Genomic DNA, 25,399 nt, shown 5'->3' on the forward strand with positions numbered 1-25,399 from the left:
TCACCTCAACGAAACTGTTGGATGCCTTACTGTTATTCCCAGAATTAGATATCTTACTGTTGCTCTGAGGAGATGACACATGTATGTATAAAACAATGTTTAGGGCGCATCATAACATGGATAAAAGTGATCATGAGATTGCTGTAAACAACACATCAATTGATCTGAACTACTTTCAAATGACGTTGCTCAGGACAATAATAACATTGAAGGAAATAAATATACCGGTGCATGATTCACAATTAACAAAGAAATGGGGGAAACCCAATGAAAAATTCGAGAGAATAAAAGTAATAAACATTGTAAGTCTAAGATTTTTTAAATAATTGATTTAGCTAGTGTTTTAAACCCAGGGATTTTTTTCCTTGAAACCAAATTATAATGAATGACAGAATATCAATAACAGTTGATGTAGTATAGAGGAATATCAATGTTTGTGAAAATCATCATATGTTACGCTTTTAGAATTGAACTTAATGAACAATAAGACATTCAAGTTAAACATAAACAATTTATTTCACCACAAGTGAATAAATAAATTATAAAACAATGAATTGAAATGCATCCGTATTTATCTATACAAAACAAAATTCTTCTGGATAACTTTGTCTAATAATGTTTGCACAACTATACATAATACTTATATGTATCACAATTACAATAACATCTACATTATATACACATAAAATTAAAGCAATTTGAGAAATAAAACTATCGAAGAGATTAACACCAGAATATGTGCTTACTTTCTAATATGTACATTAAATAATCTACTGTACTGACCCTTGTTTCATTAACATTACTACACTGGCTTTGTAAATCATTGTTGAAAATTAATTTAACATTAAAATATGCCCTAATATTATATGCCCTTATTAGAATGCTGATTGTGATAACCAAAATCTATTTTGTTTTAATGGCTATTAATGCAATTAATTTTATTATTCTAGATAATTTACTTATGCTCATGCAGAGTAAACTGATGGCATATGAATAGCTAGGTAGAAGTTAATTTAATTTTTAAAGCAAATTTAAAGATTAACTATTTTGATCATCTTGATACTCCATATAATCATAATGCTTTTGAATATTCCTGATCTGATTGTTTCACTTGATTGCATGTTTTTAAAAGACATAATCACATAATGAGTTAACATTCTGATCTACGAAAAGAAGAATCTTGGCTTCTTTCCTGATGAGCATGTTCTAAACCATGCAGAACGGAAGAAAGCTGAAGACTAATATCCATGAGCTGCCTACACACATCCCCAATGTCATGTTCTTCTTGTGACATCATAAAATAACCGGTTCTATTTTCACATAAATGCTTTGCATAAATACCAAGGATTACATCTACATCATCTTCTTCAGTGTTGCCAAAAATAGAACCAGGAAATATGCTACGATAGCAATGTAAATGTCGGATGGCCTTTCCCCATTTTCTAGTATGAATCAGTTCTACAAGAATGGTTTCAGCTTCTTGATTGGAAAGGTCAGATACATCAGGCTGTTCTGATGGCGACAATCTGTCACTTTCAGTATCTTCAACAGCTCTGACAACTTCATTCTTTACTGATGTAATGTCTTGGGATAAATCAACTATGTGTGCTTGTTGCACACCAGCAGAGAGATGCTGCAAAAGTTTAGCATAGCTTTCCAATAAAAGCAACAGCTGAAAATGAAGTTTATACAAGCATCTACAAAGATCAATCCTGTGTTCTTCAATGGTTCCTTCTGGAATGGTTTCACCAAGCTGTTCCAATTTAAATGCAGATCTTAGGCTATCCATGCACTCCATGGTGTGTTCTTGTTTCTCCAAAAAGGTCTCCCAATGCTCCTGTATCTCTAGAACACAAAATTTGTGTCTTTCAAGATGTAGCATTATTTCAGGATCAATATAAATAAATGGACATTCTACTTGGCAGTCAAGCATAGTTAGGAAATGAGATGCTACTCTTCTGAATGCATCCATTTGTGAAATCAATTGACAGCATTCACGTGTTAATCTTGTAACTCTTCTAAATACCTCTTTGAATAGACGAGACAGAGTCTGATATGTATTCGCTGCGACATTACCTGTAGCATCAGCCATAAGTTCACGAACATGGGATCTCCATAAGTCATCAACGTCTTCAGATCCTGCTGGCAAATGAATACCAACAAATGGAGAGAAACTTGGTGAAGTATTACTTAAAGTTAAATCCCCATCACTAGCAAGGCTGTGAGTTGAACCCGAAGCAGGACTAATAGGCCTTCTTCTGTGATCAGATAAAGGCAGCGAACTTGGAGGGAAAGCATATCCACTGCTACTGCTTGGCATATCTGGATGAACATCATCAAGTGGGGAGACACTACCCATCTCATCATCTGAGGATTCTTCCTTCCTAGGACTTAAAGTTGAATTACTGGTGTTCAGACTAAGCTTAGGTTTTGATATATCATCAGCACTGCCATCATAGTTTGACAGCGAGCGCCGACGAACGCCCCAGTTGAAATTATCCATGCTCTCACCTTCTTGACTTTCCAATTCATACTCCAAGAAATCAAAATCCTTAAACACTCCAAACTGAGCATGCTCTGGATGGCTATCTTCTAACTTACTCTCAGCAGATTCATTATTTGTGGCAGAAATTTCTTCTGTACTGCTACACATAGAAGATTGATGTTCAATTATGTCACTACTTTGACTAAATATAACTGAAGGGCTTTTAGGCAAACCAACTCGTTGACCACAACTTGTGAGCAATCCAATTAAATGCTCCCTAGTACGAGCTTGAGATAACCATGGACGTTTCCATCCAACAGAACCATTTTCTGTAAAGGAATGATTATGAGAAAGACTGCGGCGAGGAGATGCTGTAGAACCTTCTTTCTCACTGTCTTTGGGACTATCTTTCAACAGGTATCTTTGTCCAATTATTGGTGTAAGGGATAAATCAATTGTAAAGTCCATTGTTCTACCTGGCAATTCTCTCTTACTACCAAACTCAGAATCGGCAAATGAAGTATTTGAAGCTATGCTCACACTGTCTATTGCAGAAGTTCCAATGCTGAAAGGCGCAGGAGGAGCAGCAAGTGTTGAGGAACGAGTTACCACTAATTTTAATATTTTTAGAGCATCTTTCCACTGAGGTCCCTCAATATATCTAGATATTACCCTTAATAAATCAGCATTTATTGTTTGAGCTGAAGTCGTAATATCTAAATAGTGTAAAACACAATACAAAATTCCAAGAACATGAGGAATAAGATTTTGTGGCCCTTTCTCTAAAATTTCAACTAAGAAAGTTATTAAATTCAAAAACACGTGACAGTAAGCATCATATAAATATTTAACGACACACTTAGTCCACTGAAAACTTTCCTTACTAAATGAACGTCGACTATACAACATCATAACAGTAGCCAAATTTTCCAACTTTTTAGATTTTTCCATGCAAACTTGAGCGATATTTTCAGCACTTTTGATGCAGAGAGTACTGGGATCATCGTAATTCAGTAATAAATATGGTAAAAGGGCCATCACATGGAAAGGAAAAGCTAAAGACTCAGAAGGATCCACAACTGGAATGTCTAACAATGAAGTAAACTGTGTTAAAATTTTTGTGGTTGGATCAAATGTATTAGGTGATGCACAACCTTTTAAAAGTAAAGCATGAACTCCAGGAAAATTAGACCACTTCAACTGCATTTGAATTTTTTCCAGTTTTTCTTGATAGTCGGTTCTTTCCAAAGGTAATTTGGTCAACACTTTCTCAAGAAGCCTTAGAGCTAGTAGAAATTCGTATTCGTAATCAGATTCTAAAAGTGATACAGCGATCCAAAAAAACTGAGCTAAAAGGGTTGTTCTATCTTCTTGAGAAAACTGTTCATCAGCCATTTTCAATGACTGAGCACTTCTAGATCGACCGAGGTTATTTGACTTCAGTCGAACATCAATATCTGTGTTGCTGCGATGACGAATGTCTCTCACTTCAAGTGTTGGTGAATCAGGATATTTTTTCCCTGAATACGAGGTGCTTCTTTGATGATTTATTGCCATTGGAAGAGGATTGCTAGAGCCACATGAATGCCCCGAGTGAGAAATAGTTATAGGTGGAGCACTTTTTCTATTACTTTCTTTATTTAGATTCGGGGTTGACTTAAAGAAATCTCGCATTATATCACTAATTTTAAAAGCTGAATCTAATGAATCAATTGCTTCTTCAAGGGTTAGCATTAGTTCTGTTACATAGCCTTGCATATCTTCACCTTGTTCAGTAACGGTTTCTACAAGACGAGACAATATATCAGAAAGCATTCTGGCATTAAGAGGTACTTTCAATGCTCTAAATATTTGAAGTGAACGCCCAGCATAATGACGTGATGAGCAAGACAAAGCTAACTGCAAAGCTATTTGAGCCCAACGATCTTGAATATGAGCGGAAGGAACTGATTCTTTGAACACAAACAATACATTTTGTAAAAATGTTGTCAGCTGTTCAGCACTTTTGACCGACCAAACTTTTGCAGTAATATCTTCATAGCTCCACAATGCACTACCTTTCTTTGATGCTAGAAAATCTATGAGAGATTTTACAGTACCTTCAACATCAGATGCTATTTTATTTGTTTCCAATGCCTGTGTTATTATGGCTTCTTCATTAGCAAGTGTTTCACAGGAACTACTATCATGTTCTCTACTTGATGTAGATTCAGTTTCATCAATTGAAGTATGTTTAACAAGCTCTTTCTTTTCAATTTCTTCAAGCAGGTTTTGCTCAGTGAAATTCATTCTAGTAACCAGTGCTTGTGCAGGTAGACCATATCCTAACTCTTGAGTTTTATTGCTCAACAAAATCTTTGCTATGCCTAAATGATCTTCATGCTTAGCCAGAACAATTAATAATTTCAGTAAAAGGGTTTTGCAATGCAAATGAACTAACGGGCGAGTATGATCTAATCCTAAAAATATTACATGCAACATCAAAGGCACATGGGGTGTCCAATCAATGTTGATGCCATCAATTACATCAGCTAATAACATAACTGCTAAATTACAACGATGAAAACCAGTGACAGGTTGAGAGCTATCAGGGAGAAATTCAGTTAAAGGTGCATAGTAACCTCCAAATTCAGGCATTGGTAGGGGATGTGGCTGCGGAGTCTCTGGTTTTGCATTATCTTCTGCAACATGACAAAGTAACAAGAAATTTTCTTCTTCAACAGAAGAAATCACAGTATTCTGCCCATCATCGCTTGCACCAGTAGATGATGGGGCATGATTTCCTTTGCATGTATTAGTAATGCTGCATACACCCTGAACAGTATCTGCACTGCAAGTATCTTTCCTAATTTGGCTGTCTTTTTCGCAACCACTTTCTGTGCTATGTCTTTTGGTGTGCAGAGTTCCACGCTCTAGAGTTATTTCAGTTCTAGGAGCATCTGGCTGTGAGCTTGAACCACCATCATCAGAATGGCTACTTTCCTTACGAATGCTGGTTACACGAAAGAAAGGAGGAGTTTCTGTTCTTTCAATCAAGCAATTAAGGGTTTCAACAGTTTGCATATCAGCCATCATTTCATCTAACAGTTTCTCTGGCCTTGCTTTTGCCATGAACAACACTACACGTTTGGCAAATACAAGTAATTCATTTGGCGCTAGACCTGTTATAATGAACAAGTACCGTATAATTACTTTGAGATTATTCGGCCAACATTTACATAATGAAGCCCACAATTCTTCAATTTCTTGAGGATGGCTGTCACCAAATTTAGCTGTAATATAGAACAGATTGTTTAAAACCATCTCAGTTGCTTCGGCAGAACCCCAACCTTCTCTACGATCAAGGGAAATACTCTGACAAGTTTCTGTGGAACAAAATTCTTGAATTCGGCTTAAATGGGCTAATGGACTACACTGTGTGATATTAGGATCAACTAATTCCATATTATAAAGCCACGGTAATGCATACTGCAACAAGTTTTGTCTTACGGGTGGACGAGCGGTTTGAAGTCTGTACGTAATTTCAGAGAAAATTGGCATAGTTAATTCAGGATGCAATTGGGCCAAATGATGAGAAAGCTGCATTTGTGTACATGGATATCCTGTTGAAAAAAGAACATCACAAATTTGAGGAAGTTTTTTGCGCAGTAAAACATTCTTATTGACAGCATCAGTTTCACCATCAACAGAAAGAGATGTGGAACAGCTGAAAAATCGATGATCCAAAATCTGCAAAAGCTGAAGTGCTGTTTCTTGAATTCTACTTCTGGGACAGCCAGTATTCAATAGTGTTACATTTATGATAGCCATATAGTGATCACAAGGATATTCTCTGGCGCTAAAAATGGTCGCTAAAGCGTTAAAACATCCATCAGCCATTTGAATATCACCAGTATAACAACAATCTACAAGCCAGTCTAAAAGCATGCCACAATCTGAATTGAATTCTAACAACAGAACAACAGTCTCTTGTGCTAAAAGATATATTCGTTCAGATTCGGAATTCAGCAAACAATTTAACCAGGCATAAAATGGACCCTCTTCACTAATTCCTTGTGGATCAAAGCATGGACCACAACATAAAACAGCTGACATCGCTTGTAGAGCTGAAAATTCAAAGTCAGAACAAGGCTCCTCTTTGGAACTCTTTCGGTCACCAATTCCAAAATGTGAACTATACTTTCCACTCCATGATGCAAAAAGATAAAATAAATTCCTTCTAAGATCACATCCAAGTAAATTATTCCTATTTTCAAGAGTAAAGCTTTTGATTAATTTGTGTATGAAACCACAGAAATGTTGTTTGATTTCTTGAACAATGCTTGGTACATCTTTATCATTTTCAGTTTCAAGGTACAGCCGAGCACCATCAATATATTCAACAAAAGTAGTGTTAAGAGAAGATGCATCTCTATCTAAAACACTGTTGCTTATGCCAAAGGTTCCCTGTTCAGCAATTAGTTCTAAGACTCGAGCAAGTTGCACTCTGAGTACATCACGGCGTCTCCTTCGCCTCACATTCTCTTGCTTTCGATCGATAGCTTCCCTTATATAAACAACTAATTCCTCCATTAGATCTTTTACTGCTAAGTGGTTAACTTTAGATAAACCAAAAACAATGGCATCTCGCATGTCTGCTTGTTCACTCCTAAGCAAAGGTGTTATTTGCTTGAATAGGCTAGAGACTTGAACACTAGCATTGTTAGGGGATCTACTGTCCGATCTTTCTGAACTAATGCTGTCAGGTGATGAACTAAGACTTAGCTCAGTGACAATAAAATGTGCAGGAGGAGCACAATTGGGAGGAGCTAAACGACAAGCAAACATCAAATAATTTCTCCACAACGTTAAATGATTTTCCCTTTCATTCAATGCCTTCTTTACAACAGTTGGCCTCAACAGAGAAGCACGATTGTCACTGACAGGATTTAAGTCCAGATAGCTGAAGAGTGTCGTAATTCTGGAATAAACGATGGGCCAAGAGTGAGCTACTGCGGTGGGGCACCTTTTCAACAAATTACTATTGTCAATAAATCCTAACAAACAGACACACCACGGATCTAAACCAGAGTTCTCGGATATTTCGAGATTGCTTGATGCCTTATTTGAGCCTTCTCCTGTGTCATGAAGACCTGACGTCCAAGCTGAGCTGTTTCTTTCAGTTAACCACTGTAGGTCAATATGTGAAGCAGAGAGTAAAGCGGCTTTTTCTGCAGGCGGCAGAAGAGGCAAGCATTTCTCGGCGACCAAAGGACAACATTGATCTATAGCTTCTGTAACACAATCTTCTTCACAAGAGGGAACAAGTGTTTTTAAGAGTGATTTTGTTTCTTTTAAGATATGGACAGCTAGTCTTCGATGCGAAACCCGACAGTGACACAACATGACTAGAGCCACTGCTTCAATCAGATGCAGTACAGAACAAAGATGGTCAATTTTATTTTGTTCACGGGAATCCTTTTTGAGAGAATTTTGAGAATGTGATGATAACGAATTTTTCCAGTTTGTAAGAAACTGTAAAAGCATGCAAAGAGCATTGTCTAATAATTGAGGAAATGTGTCATTTACTTCTCGTAACATGAACTGCACAAAACCATAAATGACATCTTCCCTCCAGTCTGGAAAATCTAAAGTCATATTTTGCAATGATTGAAAAGCCAGTGCTCGCAACTCTTCATCTATATGCACGGTTAGCCTTGACAGTAAATCCACCAGATCGTGACGGCTCATTCCATCGGGAATCAATCTGGGAACGGCCGCAACGCAAGTCCGAAACAAATCGATTTTCGGCTTTCGTTCACCGGCAATCATGTCGTCTTTTTCCTTATTTATGTTCTGCACGGTTGTCATCATGAGGGGTCGTCCAAATTGCACATCTAGTGCTTTTAAAATATCATCAAAAACCTTCCTCACATAGGGATAGTAATGGGACATTCCTATTGTTCGAGCTGTCTCATCTGTCAGCATTTTATTTAAAAATGTTTTCTTCACACGCAAAGTATTCCCAGACGGCAACACACCAACTGTTCTAGGCATAGGAGGATCACCTTCTTTTTGCTGCAAACTATCTGCTACAACTAAAAATGCTCTCAAAGCAATGCTCATTCGCTCAGGGGTAAGAATAATTTTTATCGGCCTTCCGACAGATAATAAATCAAACACAATTTCTTTCATAGCAAAATCTAATCGTTCTTGAGCAACAAACTGTATAATTTTAACAAAAATATTTAACGGTGTATCTCTCGGAACGATAGCTTTTGAGCCTTTGGGAAACAAGGAGTTAACAATGCTCTGCAATCTACTTTGAGTAGCTGTGTTACTTTCACATTTTATTCGAATCATGTACACCCATAGCAATCGATACAGGGATTCAAGAGCTACACGGCACATCTTAGGATCTCGATTTTTAAGATGAGATAGACACATAGCAAGGAAGTAATGCCAATTTTGAAGGAAAAATGGTTTTTGACTGACACATAATAAACAAGTAACTAATGGGAAAAGTGCTAAACTGTGTTTCTTTTTAGTACACAGATCTAATGTATGAGAATACAACATTTCAACAAATGTTTTCAAACACGGTACATTTACTTCATTTTTCACAGTTGCAGCTACAGGTACTAAAATTTCAACAAAAAGTCCTGCCAATGCATGCTTGATATCTTTATCTTTGACCTCTAAGAAATATGTAGCACATTCTTGCATAAACTGAAAAGATGCTTCAAATTCTTCGATAGGAACCATTTTGACTCGGAAAAATTTCATACCCATTAACAAGCTTATAATACTTTGAGTAGTAATCGGGTTAGGTTCCTTACACCGAAGCTCCTTCAATTCTGCAACAAAGCGTTTGCGCACAGACTGAAAACGAGATTGTGCTAAGACACCAATGACCTCAGCATATAAATCAGCAATAATATTAACATTTTGAGCATTTGGACCAGTTTGAGCACCTTCCCTGAATCTAAAATGTTTAAATGCTAAATTTTCAATATAATTCACTAAGTCATCATGTCCTGGATGTACAGAAAGCTGCTTTAACACTTCAATCAGGACTAAACAAAAGATGAATTCTACAGCAAGATCACGTCTTTCCTGCAGATGATCTTTCTCTGTTTTCTCTTGAATGTCACTTTTACTCTTAGATTCTACTCTTAACTTGAAATCCTGAGATGAAGAAGAATCAACACCTTGACGATCATACCAAGCATACAGTGTGCGGAGCAGAGATGGCAAGCAGTGTTCGGCAACAGAACCAAATGCGCTCAGAAGTTGATCGAATAATGCGTCCTCTCCTCTCTGTAAAGATTTTGACAGAGGTCTTTCTAACGATTCAGCCAACACCAAATCAATTTTTCGTTCAGCTTGAACGGTAAATTCAGCGAATAGAGTTCTCAGTATAAACTCACCAGGCTTTGCTTCAATATCGATATTTATTCCAGATGGAAATGTCTGTCGCTCTTTCCTCACTCCCCACGGAAGTTGACACTGAGTGCAAATATTGTAACAGTTTGACTGCGTCTTCGATTCATTTGAAGAAGACATTTTTTAATATTAGAGTGGGATCTGTGTGGAAAACTTCATTATTTCATGGACACACAATTCAATTTAGTGAACTGAATTCGAAACCTACTATCAACCACTGAGCTAGCAAAATCAACAACAATTAGACACATCAATACAGGTACAGTGAATGGTTCAGAATTTTTTACTCTTCGCATTAACTTCTAAAAATGTTTTCTTGCTTCATTTACAATTTAGATTGAAATTTAAAAAAATATGGCAACAAAATAAGCATAATGAAAGCATATCAGTCGAATATACCATACATTAATTTTTTTTTTTACTTTCCAGTGCTGTCCATGTAGGTTGCGTTCGACGAACTTCACCGGTCGACCGGTAAGTAACTGGTTACAAACCGCAACGTTCTATGATCTACCGGTTACCTCACCGGTTACCATTCTAAGCAGTTGATTGGCTGATTGGAGCAAGTGATCATTAGTTGTCACGTGAATAACTAACCGGTCGCTCTCGGTCGTGCTCGTCGAACGCAACCGAAGAAGAACATCATGTAGTAAATAATGTAAATTGTAAACGAGCATGTCTCGTTCTTTCACTTTTGTTACAAAATTTTTATTATATGAAAACGTTTATATTATCATGAAAAAGCAATTTTTTTAGTTTTAAAATATTCCGAACTGAAGGTTTTGTTCATGCGTGAATTAATTTCGTTCAAAAAAAATTTGTTAGGAGCTTTCTTTTAAAACGGGACACAAGAGGTATATGTTTAAGTTGGTCTTGGTTTTGACAAATTACAATTGAATGCAATTAAAAGATTTAAAAAGTTATTTATTGTAATTACGCTTTTGCAACCACAACAGTGTAATTACAGTTTTGTAGGGCCAACAACATCGTTGCTACAACTCTATTCCAAAAGTAATTTTTCCCAATTGTAAGATTAGTTAGGGAATTGGAAAGCTTAAGCAATGAACCTCACTGGTTCTTAATGCGTTCTTTTTGATTTTCAAGCTGTTGTTATAACCATTCGAAAAAAAGCAACAAAATTTAGCTTTTATTTAGATGAAAATGAAAAAAATAAGTTAAATTAAAATTCAAATCCTATATTTTTTCAAGGACTTCTGATTCTACCAAATCTTAAGTGGTGTTAGTGATTTGGCAAATATAAAATAATCAAAACTATATCATCTTCTCAAAAGGCTAATGTGACCAGATTTTTCGAGCTAAAAATCAGGACACATAACGGGGGGGGGGGGGGAGTAGTTTTTTTTTCTTCATAGGCTTAATATTTTACGTAACAGAAAAATGCCAAGAAATAACTCAAATGTACCAATAAAGAGCTCAAGTCGAAAATAATTTAATAGTATTGATGTAAAGAATATGCATCACACAACAAATTTATTAATCAAAATTATTATTTTCAGTTGTACTTGCTGTTAGAGGCAATTTTGAGAAGCAAATTCTTGTTGCCTTTCAGAAAATCAAGGAATTCCTTGCATGAATAAGAAAAGTTAATTTTAGTTAAAAGAAGACTTTTTAAAGTGGCAACTGATAATTGCGTTTTTTCAGATGTCCAAATTTTATTCACCAAGGAAAATGTTCTTTCGAGGGACTGTCCCGCCAAAAGCGGGACGTCTGGTCACATTAATTAAAGAATAACATTTTACATGGCGTTCTTACGTTTACTGACAGCAAAAAATCGAAAAAGCGTTTAAAAAATCAAGATTGTATGTTATATTTCCTGTGTGACGGAATTTAAACAAAAAAAGCGGGACTTTTTCGACAAAGTGGGACATTCCCTCAGCGGGACAGTAAGACAAAAAGCGAGACTGTCCCGCCAACAGCGGGACGTCTGATCATATTACAAAAGGCTAAACTATTTGTGTGGTATGTGAAAACTGAGTAACTTTTTAGCTCTACCTAATAATTCTGTACAACTGAAATTGTTTCAGGTTCTTACATGCGTATTAACTATGCCATCATCAGGTGAGTGAGTAGTTATTATTAAATCATTGTTGTTCTTCTTTTTCATAAATGTGCCTAAAATCTGATACAGAATTTCATTTTTAGCTGAACCAGATTCTCAAAATTATCGTCAGAAATATCGTAACTTAAAGAGGAAACTTAAAGTACTGATATATGTAAGTTTTTTTAAAAATATTTTCATAATGTGTGATGCAGGCTTGGAGTTGATTACGAGAAAATGTAATCGATTACAATTATGATTACCAGCTCGAAAAATAGGAGATAACAATTATGATTACGATTATAATCCTCTGCCAAAACGTAATTACGATTACAGCAACGATTAGATTATGTCAAAAATGTAATCGATTACAATTACGATGTGCCGATTACGATTTTGATTACGATTACAGACTCGTGAGAGGAAAATACATGCACACATATACTATATTATTCTAATTATTATTTTGCGGCAACAATGTCATAGTTAAAAAATTATGATTTTTGATTGTGCTTTTAAATGCTACATAACTATTTTGACCATATATCCTGCACAGGTAATTAGGTGTCCCATATCCAAATGACTTGCCACATTATAATGCATTTTGTACATGATTTAAATTTTCATTATTATTTTTCATGCAACCAATACAGTTTCTAAAATTTATGTACTATATTTCTACATTCTATTCTCTACAATTTGCTATAATATTATTTAATTCAACCTATTTTTGAAAAAAAAAAAACCCTATGTATTTAATTTTGCAAAACATGCATAGTATTAAAATATATTCAAATAGTATAAATAAATGATAGGAAAATAAATGTTCAAAATAAATACTGCAATCAAGAAAATTTTTTATTGCATTTTAATAATACCAATGCTTTAAATGTATCATGTTTCATCCTCATTCTCTGTAAGGTATAAAACTTTCAGGCAATACTGAATAACCGCTCAACAGGTGCAGATGATGCACAAATTGACAAGTACTTGGGAGCAATTTTGCTCAGTAATGGGTATACATGAATATTGGATCCCCAGTATTATAGGGGATCAATATTATGCCCATTTGGTACGATAGTTTCATACGCATTTATTTCGCTTTCGATTTTCTCCTGTATTAAAGAATTATTATTTTTGTAAGTGCTGGCTGGTTTTTCTAAAAATGCGAACAATTTCCCTTTTTTTCTGCAGGCTGTTTTGGTGACACATCTTTTATGTCCTTATCTTCTGATTCAGTGCAAATGTTATGACAGTCTTTGTTAGACATTATTTCTTCCTCGATAATTTATTTTATTTTATTTTTTGTGCTTGAATCGTACCAGTTGCATTTGAGCCTTGGGTCTAAAAATGAAGCCACTTGAAATGCTTCCGATTCTTCATAGTGACTCATTCTAGAAGAAGTTAGTGCTGACAACAGTTTTTTTACTGTCGTATTAGAGTATTGCAAATTTTTGGTCAGGAGGTCCTCAAGATAGTGCTTGAACACTCTTAAAGCAATATAATTGTAAAGCACTTTAAAAAGTAAAAATGAGTATAATAAATTTTGCTATGATTTCCAGGCATTATTTTTTCCCCCACATGCATAAGCATTTTATAATGATATTTTTCAAAAGCAAATGTTTTTACAAAGGTTAAAACAAATGTTTTTAAATTCTTTAAATGCAAACTTTTTTCTCTTATATACCTATTAAAAAGTATCAGCATTGAAATATAAAGCATAAATTTAAGATTAAATTAGATGTGAAAATATTTTGAAAAATCACTTACCAGAGTGATTTTTCAATCACTCTGGTCAATCATCACAAAAATCAAAGAACCGCTAAGATAGTGCGTGTGAATGAGCACTGAAGTGCAAATCCAAATTCGCTCTTCTTTTGACAAAATTCCTCCTCTTCCGCCAATGAAAGTAAAAAAAAAAATAACCCAGGCAAAAAAAAGGCATAAAACTTTTTTTTTTAGAACTTTGTCGAAACGAAAACATGTGCTTGTACGGCACTGTTGATATTGTTCTCTTTCCGAGGCGGTAGCTCCACTTGTTTGTCTGTGATTCACAGATGAAAAGGAAAATTGATGACCAATCCAACTTGGGGACGCGTTCCCTGGCTCTGCCTACAGGGTACAAAACCAGAGCCATAGAAGAGGAAGGGCTAGGTCTTAGCGCCTCGAAAGTAGGAACGGAGGGGGAAAGTGCCAGTGACGTCACTAGGTACACTCGATCTGGGACATTTGTGTTGTGCGTGCCTGCGTAATTCCTCACTCTTTTCCCGTTTTTATGTTATTTCTTGAGGGTTAAGCTTCAAAAAGGAATGAAATACAAGGGTAAATGCTTTGAGTCCCATCGACAAGTTAATAAGCGATACGAAAAACAGTAAACCTGATTAAAATCTACAATACAAATTTTTAGTTTCTCTTGTGTAGTTTTGGATATTCTTTAGCCAATATTCCTGATTTAAAGGGGTAGAAAGCGGAAATTTCCCACAATAAAATTGAGCTTATGAAGAAATGAAAATAATTTACTGTGCTTGTCAAGTTTCCTCTCGTGTGTACATAATTTTGTCAGTTTAGGCTTTAAATAATATTAATAACATTGTTATTTCAATCTTGTCTCAAATAAAATGAAAGAGATAAGATTGATATAAGGAATAATTAAAACATATTTGAATTTCGCGATACCATTTGAATCTAAATACTGCCGATATGTTTTAGAGAAAATTATTTTTTACGAAGTAACTATAACTCTGAACGAGAATCTTAACAAACGTTGTTTTTGAAAACTGAAGTAGAACCTCATTAACCTGGACTAATATAGGATCCAGGTCATCTAGATTGTTTAAAACGACTTAAACAAAACAACCTTTAAATTCAATCAATGTACATAAGTAAAATACTTGAACACAGTAAAAGTTGTATTTTGAATTCAAGAGAATGAAATATAAAGCTGCATTAAAGAAAATTAAAAAAATAAAAATACAGCCTTACAAAAATACATTATTGTACTAACGCGTTCTTCATTTATACCGTATGTACATTTAAATGGTTTTCCCAGATTAATGGGTGTTTACTGAAATTATTAATCAACATTTTATTCACTTCAATTTATAAATAACGTATTGAAATTTAGCAACGTAAACCAAGTTTAAAGTTTCAATGATTATCGCCAAATTTATAAAGCTAACTTATTTGTAGACTGAAAAATTTCTTCATGTCTGAATTCTACAAAACATTACGTTATAGTAATTAATTGAAATCTTTCGGAATATTCTACAGAGTTTTCTTCTGTGATAAAGTCCATTTAAAAAAAAAATGTCGGCGTACCTTTTGTAATCAGAAAGTTTTTCGTTCAAATATCGGATTCTTCCAAATGTTCTTACGCGAGAAAAAAGTTCAACAGCTTTTTTATATGGGTCAGGAAATTAGTCTTCCAATACAGAAGAACAATTACCGTACTACCCCGCATTATTCGGCATGCCGGAAAAAAGCGAGGTTGACCAGCACGCCGAGAAATTCGAATTGTCCGGCATGCCGGATAATTCGGGGTTTATTTCGCATTAAAACAAAAGTAAATTTTCCCATTCCGGTCCAATCAAAAGTCAAACCACTGTAAGTAAAAAAATAAATAAATCGCAAAGTAACCTTTTTTCAAAATAAATGTGCATTTCATATAACATGTGCGTGCTATTTATGATAGGATATAACTAATGGATTTGATTACATGCCAATAAAGTAATCAGTTCAGAAACAATCATCGTTACCTGCGATTTATTCATATTTTTTTTACATAAAAATATTTTAGGTTCCTTTCAGAGAGGTAAGTTTAATTTTTATTTATTGAAGAGCTATGGTAAATTATTTAGCACTGGTTTAGGGGCGGACTCTTACTGCTTAAATGTTTGCTTACATAGTTTCAATTTAATTTTTATAAAATTATTTGTTATCAAACAATATTTTTCTTGTTAAAATAACAAATGGCATTGTTAGTAAATATTTTCACAAAATTAAACTGTTTGTTAATATCAATAAGATATGAAAAGAATTCATATTCATTTTTAAGCTGATCATATATTTTTTTCCTAACCTCGATTTTTCCGGCATGCCGGAAAGGACCAGGCAAGTGTTATTGAAAATCTGGTAACCCCTAAATTTTGCGGCATGCCGGATAATGTGGGGTAATACGGTAAATGGCCAAGCTTTTGTACAATCACAAAAACACTAATGTATCTGATTTGAAAGCTTTAAATGATCACAAAAAAAAAAAAAGAAAAGAAAAGAAAAGCTCCTACAAAAATAGATACACGATTGAAATAATCACGATACAGTGCTCATTTTACATGCGAATTATTAATTATTTTAAGCATGGGGATACAGTGTTCAAGAAATTGTTTAGTTAAATCTATTGAATAATATTTACAAAGAAATTTCATGCATTACATCTAGATATTGTAATTTTACGGTTGAAGGAAACTTATTACGGTCTCACAGTGCCGTTAATAAACTTATTAAATATCATTAACTTGCAATGTGACAGGGTTGAACCAAATCCTGCATTAAAAAATAACTTCGTACACCACATTTTATGAAATTTGCCTAGCTCTTTATCTTAACTTTTTAAAATTCTTCCTCCAATTATTTATTGAAGCAGCTTCAAATTTAGTATTCCATAAAAAAAAGCATTTAAAAACAGAAAAGAAGGTTGTATTCTCAATTTTTTGATGTGTTTTGAGCTCTTTGAAAAATTTGAAGGAAAGCTTAAGTTTCCAGAACTTTTTCAGTACTAGGCCATCAGCACGTGAAGGCATTTTCAATACTTTCAAATATAATTACACACAAATATTTTCGATTCTAAAAAATGTGACCTTTAATGTCTACTTTAGCATAACGTGGAGGAAAAATGACCTGCAACTGATCTAGCGCAGGAGCATATTTCTGAAGAAACCCTAGTCAAATGTTATGAGACATTTCCAAATTAAAATCAAACCTTGAAAACAATATTCATATCCTTATTCATAATAAGTGATTTTTAACCGTGTCTGGGATTGGCCTGGGCCCCTTCAACTGCTTCTTTAACAACCCTTGTACAGAGAACAAATTTTTAAATTGTATTTTAGCTAAGGCATACAGCAGTTCTTTGGGCACACACACACTGGATTGTCCCGCGTAAGGCCCCCAGTCCCGCGGAGTGTACCCGATGACGTCAAAAACGAGTTTTCTACTCTCGCTGTCCTTTCGGCGGTGGAAGGGAAAGATCAAAGGATTGAGCTAGCCCTTGTAACTTTTATGGCCCTGGTACAAAACCCACTAAGATGCGGCATGTTTATGACCCTTCGCCAACGAGCCCTTTTAACAGCAGGGCCTAAAGGCTCTGCTCTCTAGTCCTTTGTACGTTTCTGTTGAAGTGATCTTTTCCCCAGTCCAGATCCCATCGTCTGCATAGCATTGTAGAAACGCAACTTGAAAGTTTTCACTTTCAGCAAGTTGGGATTACACGATTACATAACAAAATTACGATTATCTAAACTTAGATTACAATTACGATTATGCAAGAAACACTTGATTAAAATTACGATTACGAGATTACGAGTCTCCCATTTATAGATTATGATTACAATTACACAAAAATGTAATCGATTACGCAGATTACGATTACGTAATCGGCGATTACTCCAAGCCTGGTGTGATGTATTGCATCGATTTGTTAATTGTTGTTATGATGTTCGATTCGATGATATCCACCCCCTCTTACAATTAAGAACTCTGGCTGTATAATCTGACAAATAAGAATTCTAGCTCCTGATTGGATTTTTTTTTACATTTTAAATTTTTTTTTTTTTTGGTTTTACCGAACTGATGCTAAAGTTCTGAAAATAGATGGGTAACTCGAAGCCAACAGTATAAGCTTAAGATATGGAAATGTAATGAAATATTTTATTATTTAGGCCCATGAAGATGAGTTTAATAAGTGTCGTAAACAAGCCTGCTTGTTTATTGCTGTTATTTCAAGTTTTTCCAAGCAAAGGGTGTGTCCTGTTCTAATTAATTGAGAAAAATGAAACAAACATCTTCTTGTTCAGAAAGGAAAACCCTTTCCAAGGACGTATAATGTTAGGAGGTGGGTTTTTTTTTTTTTTTTTTTGCCCTTTAATTAGACGAAATACGTGAAAGTATACCCTACATAAATCCTTAATTTTGAAAAAAAAAACTAATTTCAAATTTGGAATTAGATTTTCTCGGTGAAGACCCCAAAGGTTTGTTCGAGTTTTGTGCCAAGTTTCAGGTCTAGGTGCTGTAGGGTCTTCTGGCCATCGGGTACAAACAAAGAAATGCAGTCACCTTAATATTTTTAGATATCTTCGGGATCAAAATAATAAAGTTAAAACTAATCATTTCATGTGCACCGCTAGCCATGGTTGCACTCATTTTTTTTTAGTTAGAGCAGTAGCTCAGCTCGCTACACTTTGCTTTAATTTGAATTTTTAGAAACATGTGTAATATCTAATGTAGGATATGTATGGATCAGATGATTACAACTTAATTTTAACAAAACACTAATTTAGATGTTCTTGAGAAAAATTAATGTTTTTCTCTGGGAAAAATTGCCTCCCATGAGTCATGGAAAAATAATAGAGAGTCGTGGATTCCAATACTTTAAATGTAGCCGATACCCTGTATATTGTAGTATCTAATGTTCTGAAAAATAAAATTAAAAGAGTAATTTCTTTTCCTTTAATTATAGGAAAATGAATGTTTTCAAGAAGAACTCAAAAAAGCTCAAAGAAAGCTTCTCAAAGTTTCAAGAGATAAAAGGTTTGTTAAATACTCTTTTATGATGCATTTCAAATTTCATTTTATAGTGCAACCTGATTAAGTAGCTAAAATTTCCTACTGCTTGAAGTTATTACATAAATATAAAGATTTACGAAATAATTCCTGTTTTTCAGTTATTTTAGTTTTAGAGATGTACCCATTAGCACTTTGGCCGAGTACCGATTACCAATTATGTTTTAAGGAGAAACACCGACTCATGCATGATGAATTTTGAACTCATTGGAAAAGTAGTATAGACCTCCATGTCGATATAATTTTTAAAACCAAATTCAAGCTGAAATTTAACGACGCATTATTTAAAAAATTTTATCTGTCATAAATTTTTCAAAAAAGTTATTTTTGAAATTAAAAATAAATGAATTAATAAAAGTAGGATTAATCAAGTTGGAATAAAAACAAATTATATCAATCGGTTATAGTTCTAGTCTGCAAAACATAAATAATTTTAAAAGCAAATAAAACATTAAAAGCTGAAATGTACATAAAATATGAGCTAATGAATGTAAAGACATCCAACAAAATAATTTGATTTTTGTCGCATGTCTTTAAATCCATAAGCTCATGTTTTGTAGCAATTGAAGAAGTAATCTGTCTCCAGAAAATATCGAGAGATTAGTTTTTTTTGAAATGCAATATTTGATTACTAAAGTATTTTGTTTTAGGGTGGTAACTAACTGAATATACTGAGTATATTTTGATTGTATTTTGTTTTCCTCCTAAGTATTTCGTTACCCAAATTCAAAGCCTTTTCTTACTCTTTAAAATAAAATAATAGTTTAAAAAACTAAAAAAACACGCTTTCGTAGCAAAATGAACTAAAAAGTGAAAAATATTCTTTGGATGATAGTAGTTGACCAATCACTTAATTTTAATGACATACAAAAAAGCGTGGGGTGCTCTCTATTTACATGTTTGCTTGGACAACAAATGGAAGAAATTCAAGACAACTGATAAGAAGCCCCCCACGCTTTTTTGTATTACATTAAAATTAAGTGATTGGTTAACTACTGTCATCCAAAGATTATTTTTCACTTTTTAGTTCATTTTGCTACGAAAGCGTGTTTTTTTAGTTTTTTAAACTATTATTTTATTTTTCTGTTTTTTAGTCTTATGTTGGAGAATTATCAGGCAGGTTTCTTTTTGTGCGGTATATGAAAATTTGAATCAGATTGGGACTTAATTGACGAAATCTTTACTAATATTATAAAGAGAGAAGGCGGATTTTTGTGTGTTTATATGTTCGAGGTAATCTCCGGAACCACTGCACCTATTTGAAAAATTCTTTAACTATATGAAAGGTGCTTTCTTGCTGAGTAACATAGGCTATAGTTCGAAAAAAATCCGATAAATAGTTCTTTCTTTATTCAAATTTAGGCCCAAATTTCACGTAAATTACCTATTATTGGCTATTAAAGGGGTGAAAAATTACTTGCACATATTAATATTATATATCGTTAAAAACGGTAAAATTTTCTGCGTTCTAAACAATTTATTTAAATGCTCTAACTTAATTACGGCGGGAGTAATTTGGTTTTTTAGCTTGAACTTTTTTAGGCTTAGCTGAAATTTAGGCACTACTTTCTTCATTAAATCTATCAATAAAAAGTGAAGGAATTGTAACACAGTTTTCTTTTTGACAGCATTGGAAAAAGCAAGATTTTTTACTCCAGATCTCTCTCGACCTTTGGTCGAAAAAATTAGCTTATATCTTCCAAGGAACAAAAGTTACAAGCGTTTTTAAATCAATTTCGAAATATGTCATTTTGATTCAGGTTGTTAGCCATTTTATTTTCGCGTTTCCATGTTTACGCTTTTAAAATCCATCTTTCGCATTTTAATTCCTTAAAAGTATTTTAATATCTGTCGTCATTGTTTTGAAGGATAATTTTGCATGGTGTTTTTTTTCTTTTATTTAAGTTATTCTTTAAGTTATTAAATTATTCTTTTTATTAATTGTTGAATATATGTCCCTTGACACAATTTTTGTTCTCAAGGTAGACCGGGCAAAGCCGGACAACGCAGCTCTTTATATAAAGATTTGAAAGCTACTGTTAATGTGATTTTATAGATTTTTGTTTGTTTGGCGAAACGTTTATTATTGCCAAAGAAAAAGCATCCGCTTCACTCGCAAAAGGGCTGGGTTCTGGTAGCGTGGTCGCTTGGCACGTTAGGCGCTGAGCAGTTCAGTCTAGGATTATTGTTTTAAGGCAGCCGTTAATGTAATTCATTGTTTTGGCGATTTGTTTTGAAAGAAAAGATACTTTTGATTTGTTTTTATCCGAGTGAAATGTACGACATTTTCTTCTTTTTTCTGACGATGATTTTTGTATGTTCCACTGGATTTTTTTTTTCTTTTCTTTAGACCGATGGATTATGATAGCGCGGTTGCTGGGCAAGTTTGGCGATAAACAATAGAGCTGCAGAATAATTTTTACATTTGAAAGATATTATTTGATGTCTTTTTTTTGTTCGTTTGTTTGTTTATTTGGCGAAATATTTTAAATTGCAGTAAAAACCGCTTCACTCGCAAAATAGAGTTGTAAAGCAACTGTAAATCTAATTTAATGATTTGACGAAAAGTTTTAAATTCCAAAGAAACTTAAATAGTTTTTTTTTTTCTGGAAAGGTGTGTAGCATTTAATACAAAGAAAAACGATCATTTCACATCAGAGGGGGAGAGAGCGTCAATGTTTTTTATTCAACGGACTTCCATTAAATTTTTAGCACGGGCATCGCTGTGCGGGTACTGCTAGTTATTTGTAGAACGAGTGCGAGGTAATATCTTAAAGTTAAGATAAGGGCACCTCGATGGGAAGCTACTGTGAGTCATTGATGTATGTTTGCGGAAATCATATTTATATTACTTTGAAAATTTGAGATGCATTTGAATAAAAGTTTTGTTCAACAATGGTCTGATCAGCAAAGAATTTCCAATTAAAGACTCACCTAAATTTTGGCATGAAATTAGTTAAAAACAATTATATTTCATGTTCTAATTACCTTAGAACATTGGAACAAATTTTGTCTGATGCAGAAAAATTAAAGGTTTTTGTAGATATTTTTAAATAATTTTTGCAATCATTTTTTAATGTATTTTTTTTTTTAATTTTTCCTTTTTCGCATTGTTGGATTTATGCCAAAATATTGATTAAAATTGGAGGAAACTAACAATTAAAAGAGCTAATTATTTAATTTGATTATAGAATATTGCATTGTCATCAGGTTTGAGGTCGCGTGCCAAATTTCAAAAGAATCCAATCGCAGGAAGTGGGAGAAATTTGAGCTGCAAGATTCCGTTACAAGATACATACATACATACAGGTGAAGCTAATAAAAGCGTGTTAAAAAAACTTAATTTTTACTTCTCTGTATTGTTATCATTGTTCCAAAAATTTAAATTTGCTAAACCATGGTTTTAAAAATTCATAAGTCGCAGAACAGATGCTTGAGCTGAAGAACAATTCTGTTCAAATGGGTGAGGAAAACTCAGACTAGTTTTCTGCAGAAATTCTATAGATTTCTGTGAAATTTCTGCAGAAACTGCCGATTTTCTATAAATATCTTCCAACTCAAGATAGAATTTTGCACAAATTTTGCAGATTTCTTTAAATTAAAAAAAAATCTAAAATGCTCGGAAATTACGATAATTCAGCAGAAATCTTGCGAAAAATGTTGAATTCATAAAGTCATCTGCAAGAATTTAAGATTTACTTTGAACTTAAAGAAATCTGCATAATTTGTGCAAAATTCTATCTTGAGTTGGGAAAATCGGCAGTCTCTACAGAAATTTCATATTCAAAAACTGACAGACTTTTCTAGCGGTTTTGGTTCCCCTTTTCCTTATTTTTCTCAATCGATCTTCACCACTGCAATTTCCTCCATAAACATATGTCTTGGAAACATGCAAACATTGAAACACATCCATCGCCGAAAATTGCGTGTCTTGTTTGAAATTTCAATTCTTTTGCATCCTGAAAATATTTTAATTATTTAGAAAGTTTTAAAGTAGTTTATTATATGCTACCCTAACTCAAATCATTTTATTTATTATTTTAGTAATTTATCCCAAGGCAAGGTTCTCTAAATATTTTTTTCCTACTACAGAACTGATTACAATGAAAATATTTTATAACTGTGTTACACAAAAGCTTTTATAAAACCAAATTGTTTTGCATAAACTTTGCAATATACTGTCCACTGTTTTAGATAAAATCATGTCTATTCTGTAAATTATAAATAATCTAAATTACTTTATAAAATTTTTGCTTCTTTTGTTTTTTCCCCCCTTTTTTGTGAAAGCTTCTTGGTGTTCTTTTGATGTGGATATTAAATTGGTTTAAAAAATTTTTTTTGTAGTATAATGTATTTTCTAGGTTGTAATTTTGTGTGCTTATTTTTCGTCTCATTATTATCTTTACTAATAATAAAGCAGAAAGTCTCTCTGTTCGGAGGATGTCTGGATGTCTGTGACGCGCATAGCGCCTAAACCGTTCGGACCCGATTTTCATGAAATTTGGCACAAAGTTAGTATGTAGCATGGGGGTGTGCACCTCGAAGCGATTTTTCGAAAATTCGATGTGGTTCTTTTTTTATTCCAATTTTAAGAGAAAAACTATCATAAATTACGAAATTATCATAACGTGGAACCGTAACATGGGCACACGCCAATTGGCGAGATACGAAATTATCATAACGTGGAACTGTAACGTCGGTACAAGCCAATTGGCGAGAAAATTCACCATACATTATTTGTAAATATACAAGCGAACCAAAAGACCTTTAATTTTTCTATTACGGGCGAAGCCGTGCGGGTGCCACTAGTTTAAAATAATTGGGTTCTATTTTGTTTACAGCTTTCTTCTGGACAGGTTATTGCGGTATGAAAATGTTGATTCCTCATCTAGTGATTCTGAAGCCACAGTTTCAAGTGATTCTGATACACAGTTTAGAGCAGAATTACTTACTTTAAAAAAGTGAGTGCTTGCTTTGTGATAATATTTACTTAGGGATTTTGAAAAGAATATTTTAATGTTCATATTTTTGTGTGTTTTTCAAAATGTACTCATGAGTTGTATACTTGAATTTGTGTGACCACCTTGGCAATAGGGACGTACATAGAAATTTTAGGGCCTGTTAAAAATGATTTTTACGAGCCCCCCTCCATATTGTTTACCCCTAAGTCCCTACATGTATTCCACCCCTCATTTTAAAGATTCACAGCCCCTTCTGGCTCGACCCTGGGCCAACAGGTAACTCTTCTCCCCCCCCCCTGTGCCCGCCCCTGATTGGTGACAATTGTAAGTTTTCATTATGTGTCATTGAATAACATGTAAAAGCTCTTACTGTATTCATCTGCATATTTTTTTCTTTCTTCTTTTTTTTTTTGCAATACTCTTTACCTGCAAATAATGTGAATTTTCATTTTAAAAATGTCATACGGGAAATACATTGAAACGTTGGATCACCAGACAAATCCACACCCTGCTATGACACTCAGTTTTGGAACTGCTGATTTAAAGAGTAAAAAATGAAACATACCTTTTAAAATTGCAAATTGATCAGATAGTGTGTAATTGGTGAACAAATAATTTTTTTGTAAATCTTTACTAATTTTATAAGAGGGAGGGCGGATTTTTGTGTGTTTATATGTTTGAGGTAATCTCCGAAACCACTGCAACCTATTTGAAAAATTCTTTCACTATATGAAAGGTGCTTTCTTACTGAGTAACATAGGCTGTAATTCGAAAAAATCCGATAAATATGTCTTTTTTTATTCAAATTTAGGCCCAAATTTCACGTAAATTGCCTATTATTGACTATTAAAGGGGTGAAAAATTACTTGCACATATTAATATTATATATCGTTAAAAGGGTAGAATTTTCTGCTTTTTAAACAATTTATTTCAATGCTCTAACTTAATTACGGGGGGGGGGGGAATTTGCGTTTTTAGCTTGAACTTTTTTAGACTTAGTTGAAATTTAGGCACTACTTTCTTCATTAAATCTATCAGTAAAAAGTGAAGGAATTGTCCCAGTTTTCTCTTTGACAGCATTGGAAAAAGCGAGATTTTTTGCTCCAGATCTCTCTCGGCCTATGGTCAAAAAAATTAGCTTCTATCTTCAAGGGGGAAAAAAAAGTTACAAGCGTTTTTAAATCAATTTCGAAATATGTCATTTTGATTCAGGTTGTCAACCCAGGGGTCTGTTCAGGATTTTTCACAGGGTCCGTTTTTTGTGAAAAATCAAATAATTTTGTGAAAAATGAATTAATTTTGTGAAAAATCAAATTATTTCGCAAAAAAAAAAAAAAAATGTTAAAACGAAATTTTAGAATTTAGAGATGGCACAAACTGCATCAATTAAACTTAAAGTTAAGTGTTTTCCTCTATGTCGAGAATATCGTTCTGGAGTGTTTTTTATATCGTTCTGGACATTTAGTGAGGGGGGGGGGCATCGCTCTCTCAAGTATCAACATTTATCTACCATTCTACATTATGTTAAATTATACTAGAAACATTTCCGTACAGTATTTAAAATATTTGTAACAAAAAAATAATAAATAAATAAAATAAAATTCAGACAAGGGTTCAGCATTTTTAACTTTT

The 25,399-nt window shown here is 33.8% G+C and overlaps 2 protein-coding genes across 2 annotated transcripts; one reads left to right on the plus strand and one right to left on the minus strand.

Annotated features, from left to right (window-relative positions):
- Positions 1-497: 497 nt before the first annotated feature.
- LOC129232061 (protein furry-like) lies at positions 498-10,030 on the minus strand. Its single transcript, XM_054866296.1, has one exon. It carries the CDS (start codon positions 10,028-10,030, stop codon positions 1,151-1,153), a length of 8,880 nt encoding a protein of 2,959 aa, XP_054722271.1. The 3' UTR covers positions 498-1,150.
- A 537-nt stretch (positions 10,031-10,567) lies between these two features.
- Positions 10,568-23,767, plus strand: LOC129232062 (INO80 complex subunit E-like; the record flags this gene model as incomplete). The annotated part of the gene is made up of 5 exons (XM_054866297.1): positions 10,568-10,764; positions 11,956-11,989; positions 12,074-12,144; positions 18,703-18,773; positions 23,648-23,767. Coding segments are annotated over exons 2-5 (275 nt in total), but the record flags the coding sequence as incomplete, so codon positions are not given.
- Positions 23,768-25,399: the final 1,632 nt, after the last annotated feature.

This window comes from Uloborus diversus, unplaced genomic scaffold, assembly GCF_026930045.1.
Source record: "Uloborus diversus isolate 005 unplaced genomic scaffold, Udiv.v.3.1 scaffold_1025, whole genome shotgun sequence".
In the NCBI taxonomy this organism is placed as follows: Eukaryota; Metazoa; Arthropoda; class Arachnida; order Araneae; family Uloboridae; genus Uloborus; species Uloborus diversus.

What these genes read in the sequence shown, in the direction of transcription:
- LOC129232061 (XM_054866296.1), bottom strand. Translation starts at nt 10,030, where the DNA reads ATGTCTTCTTCAAATGAATCGAAGACGCAGTCAAACTGTTACAATATT.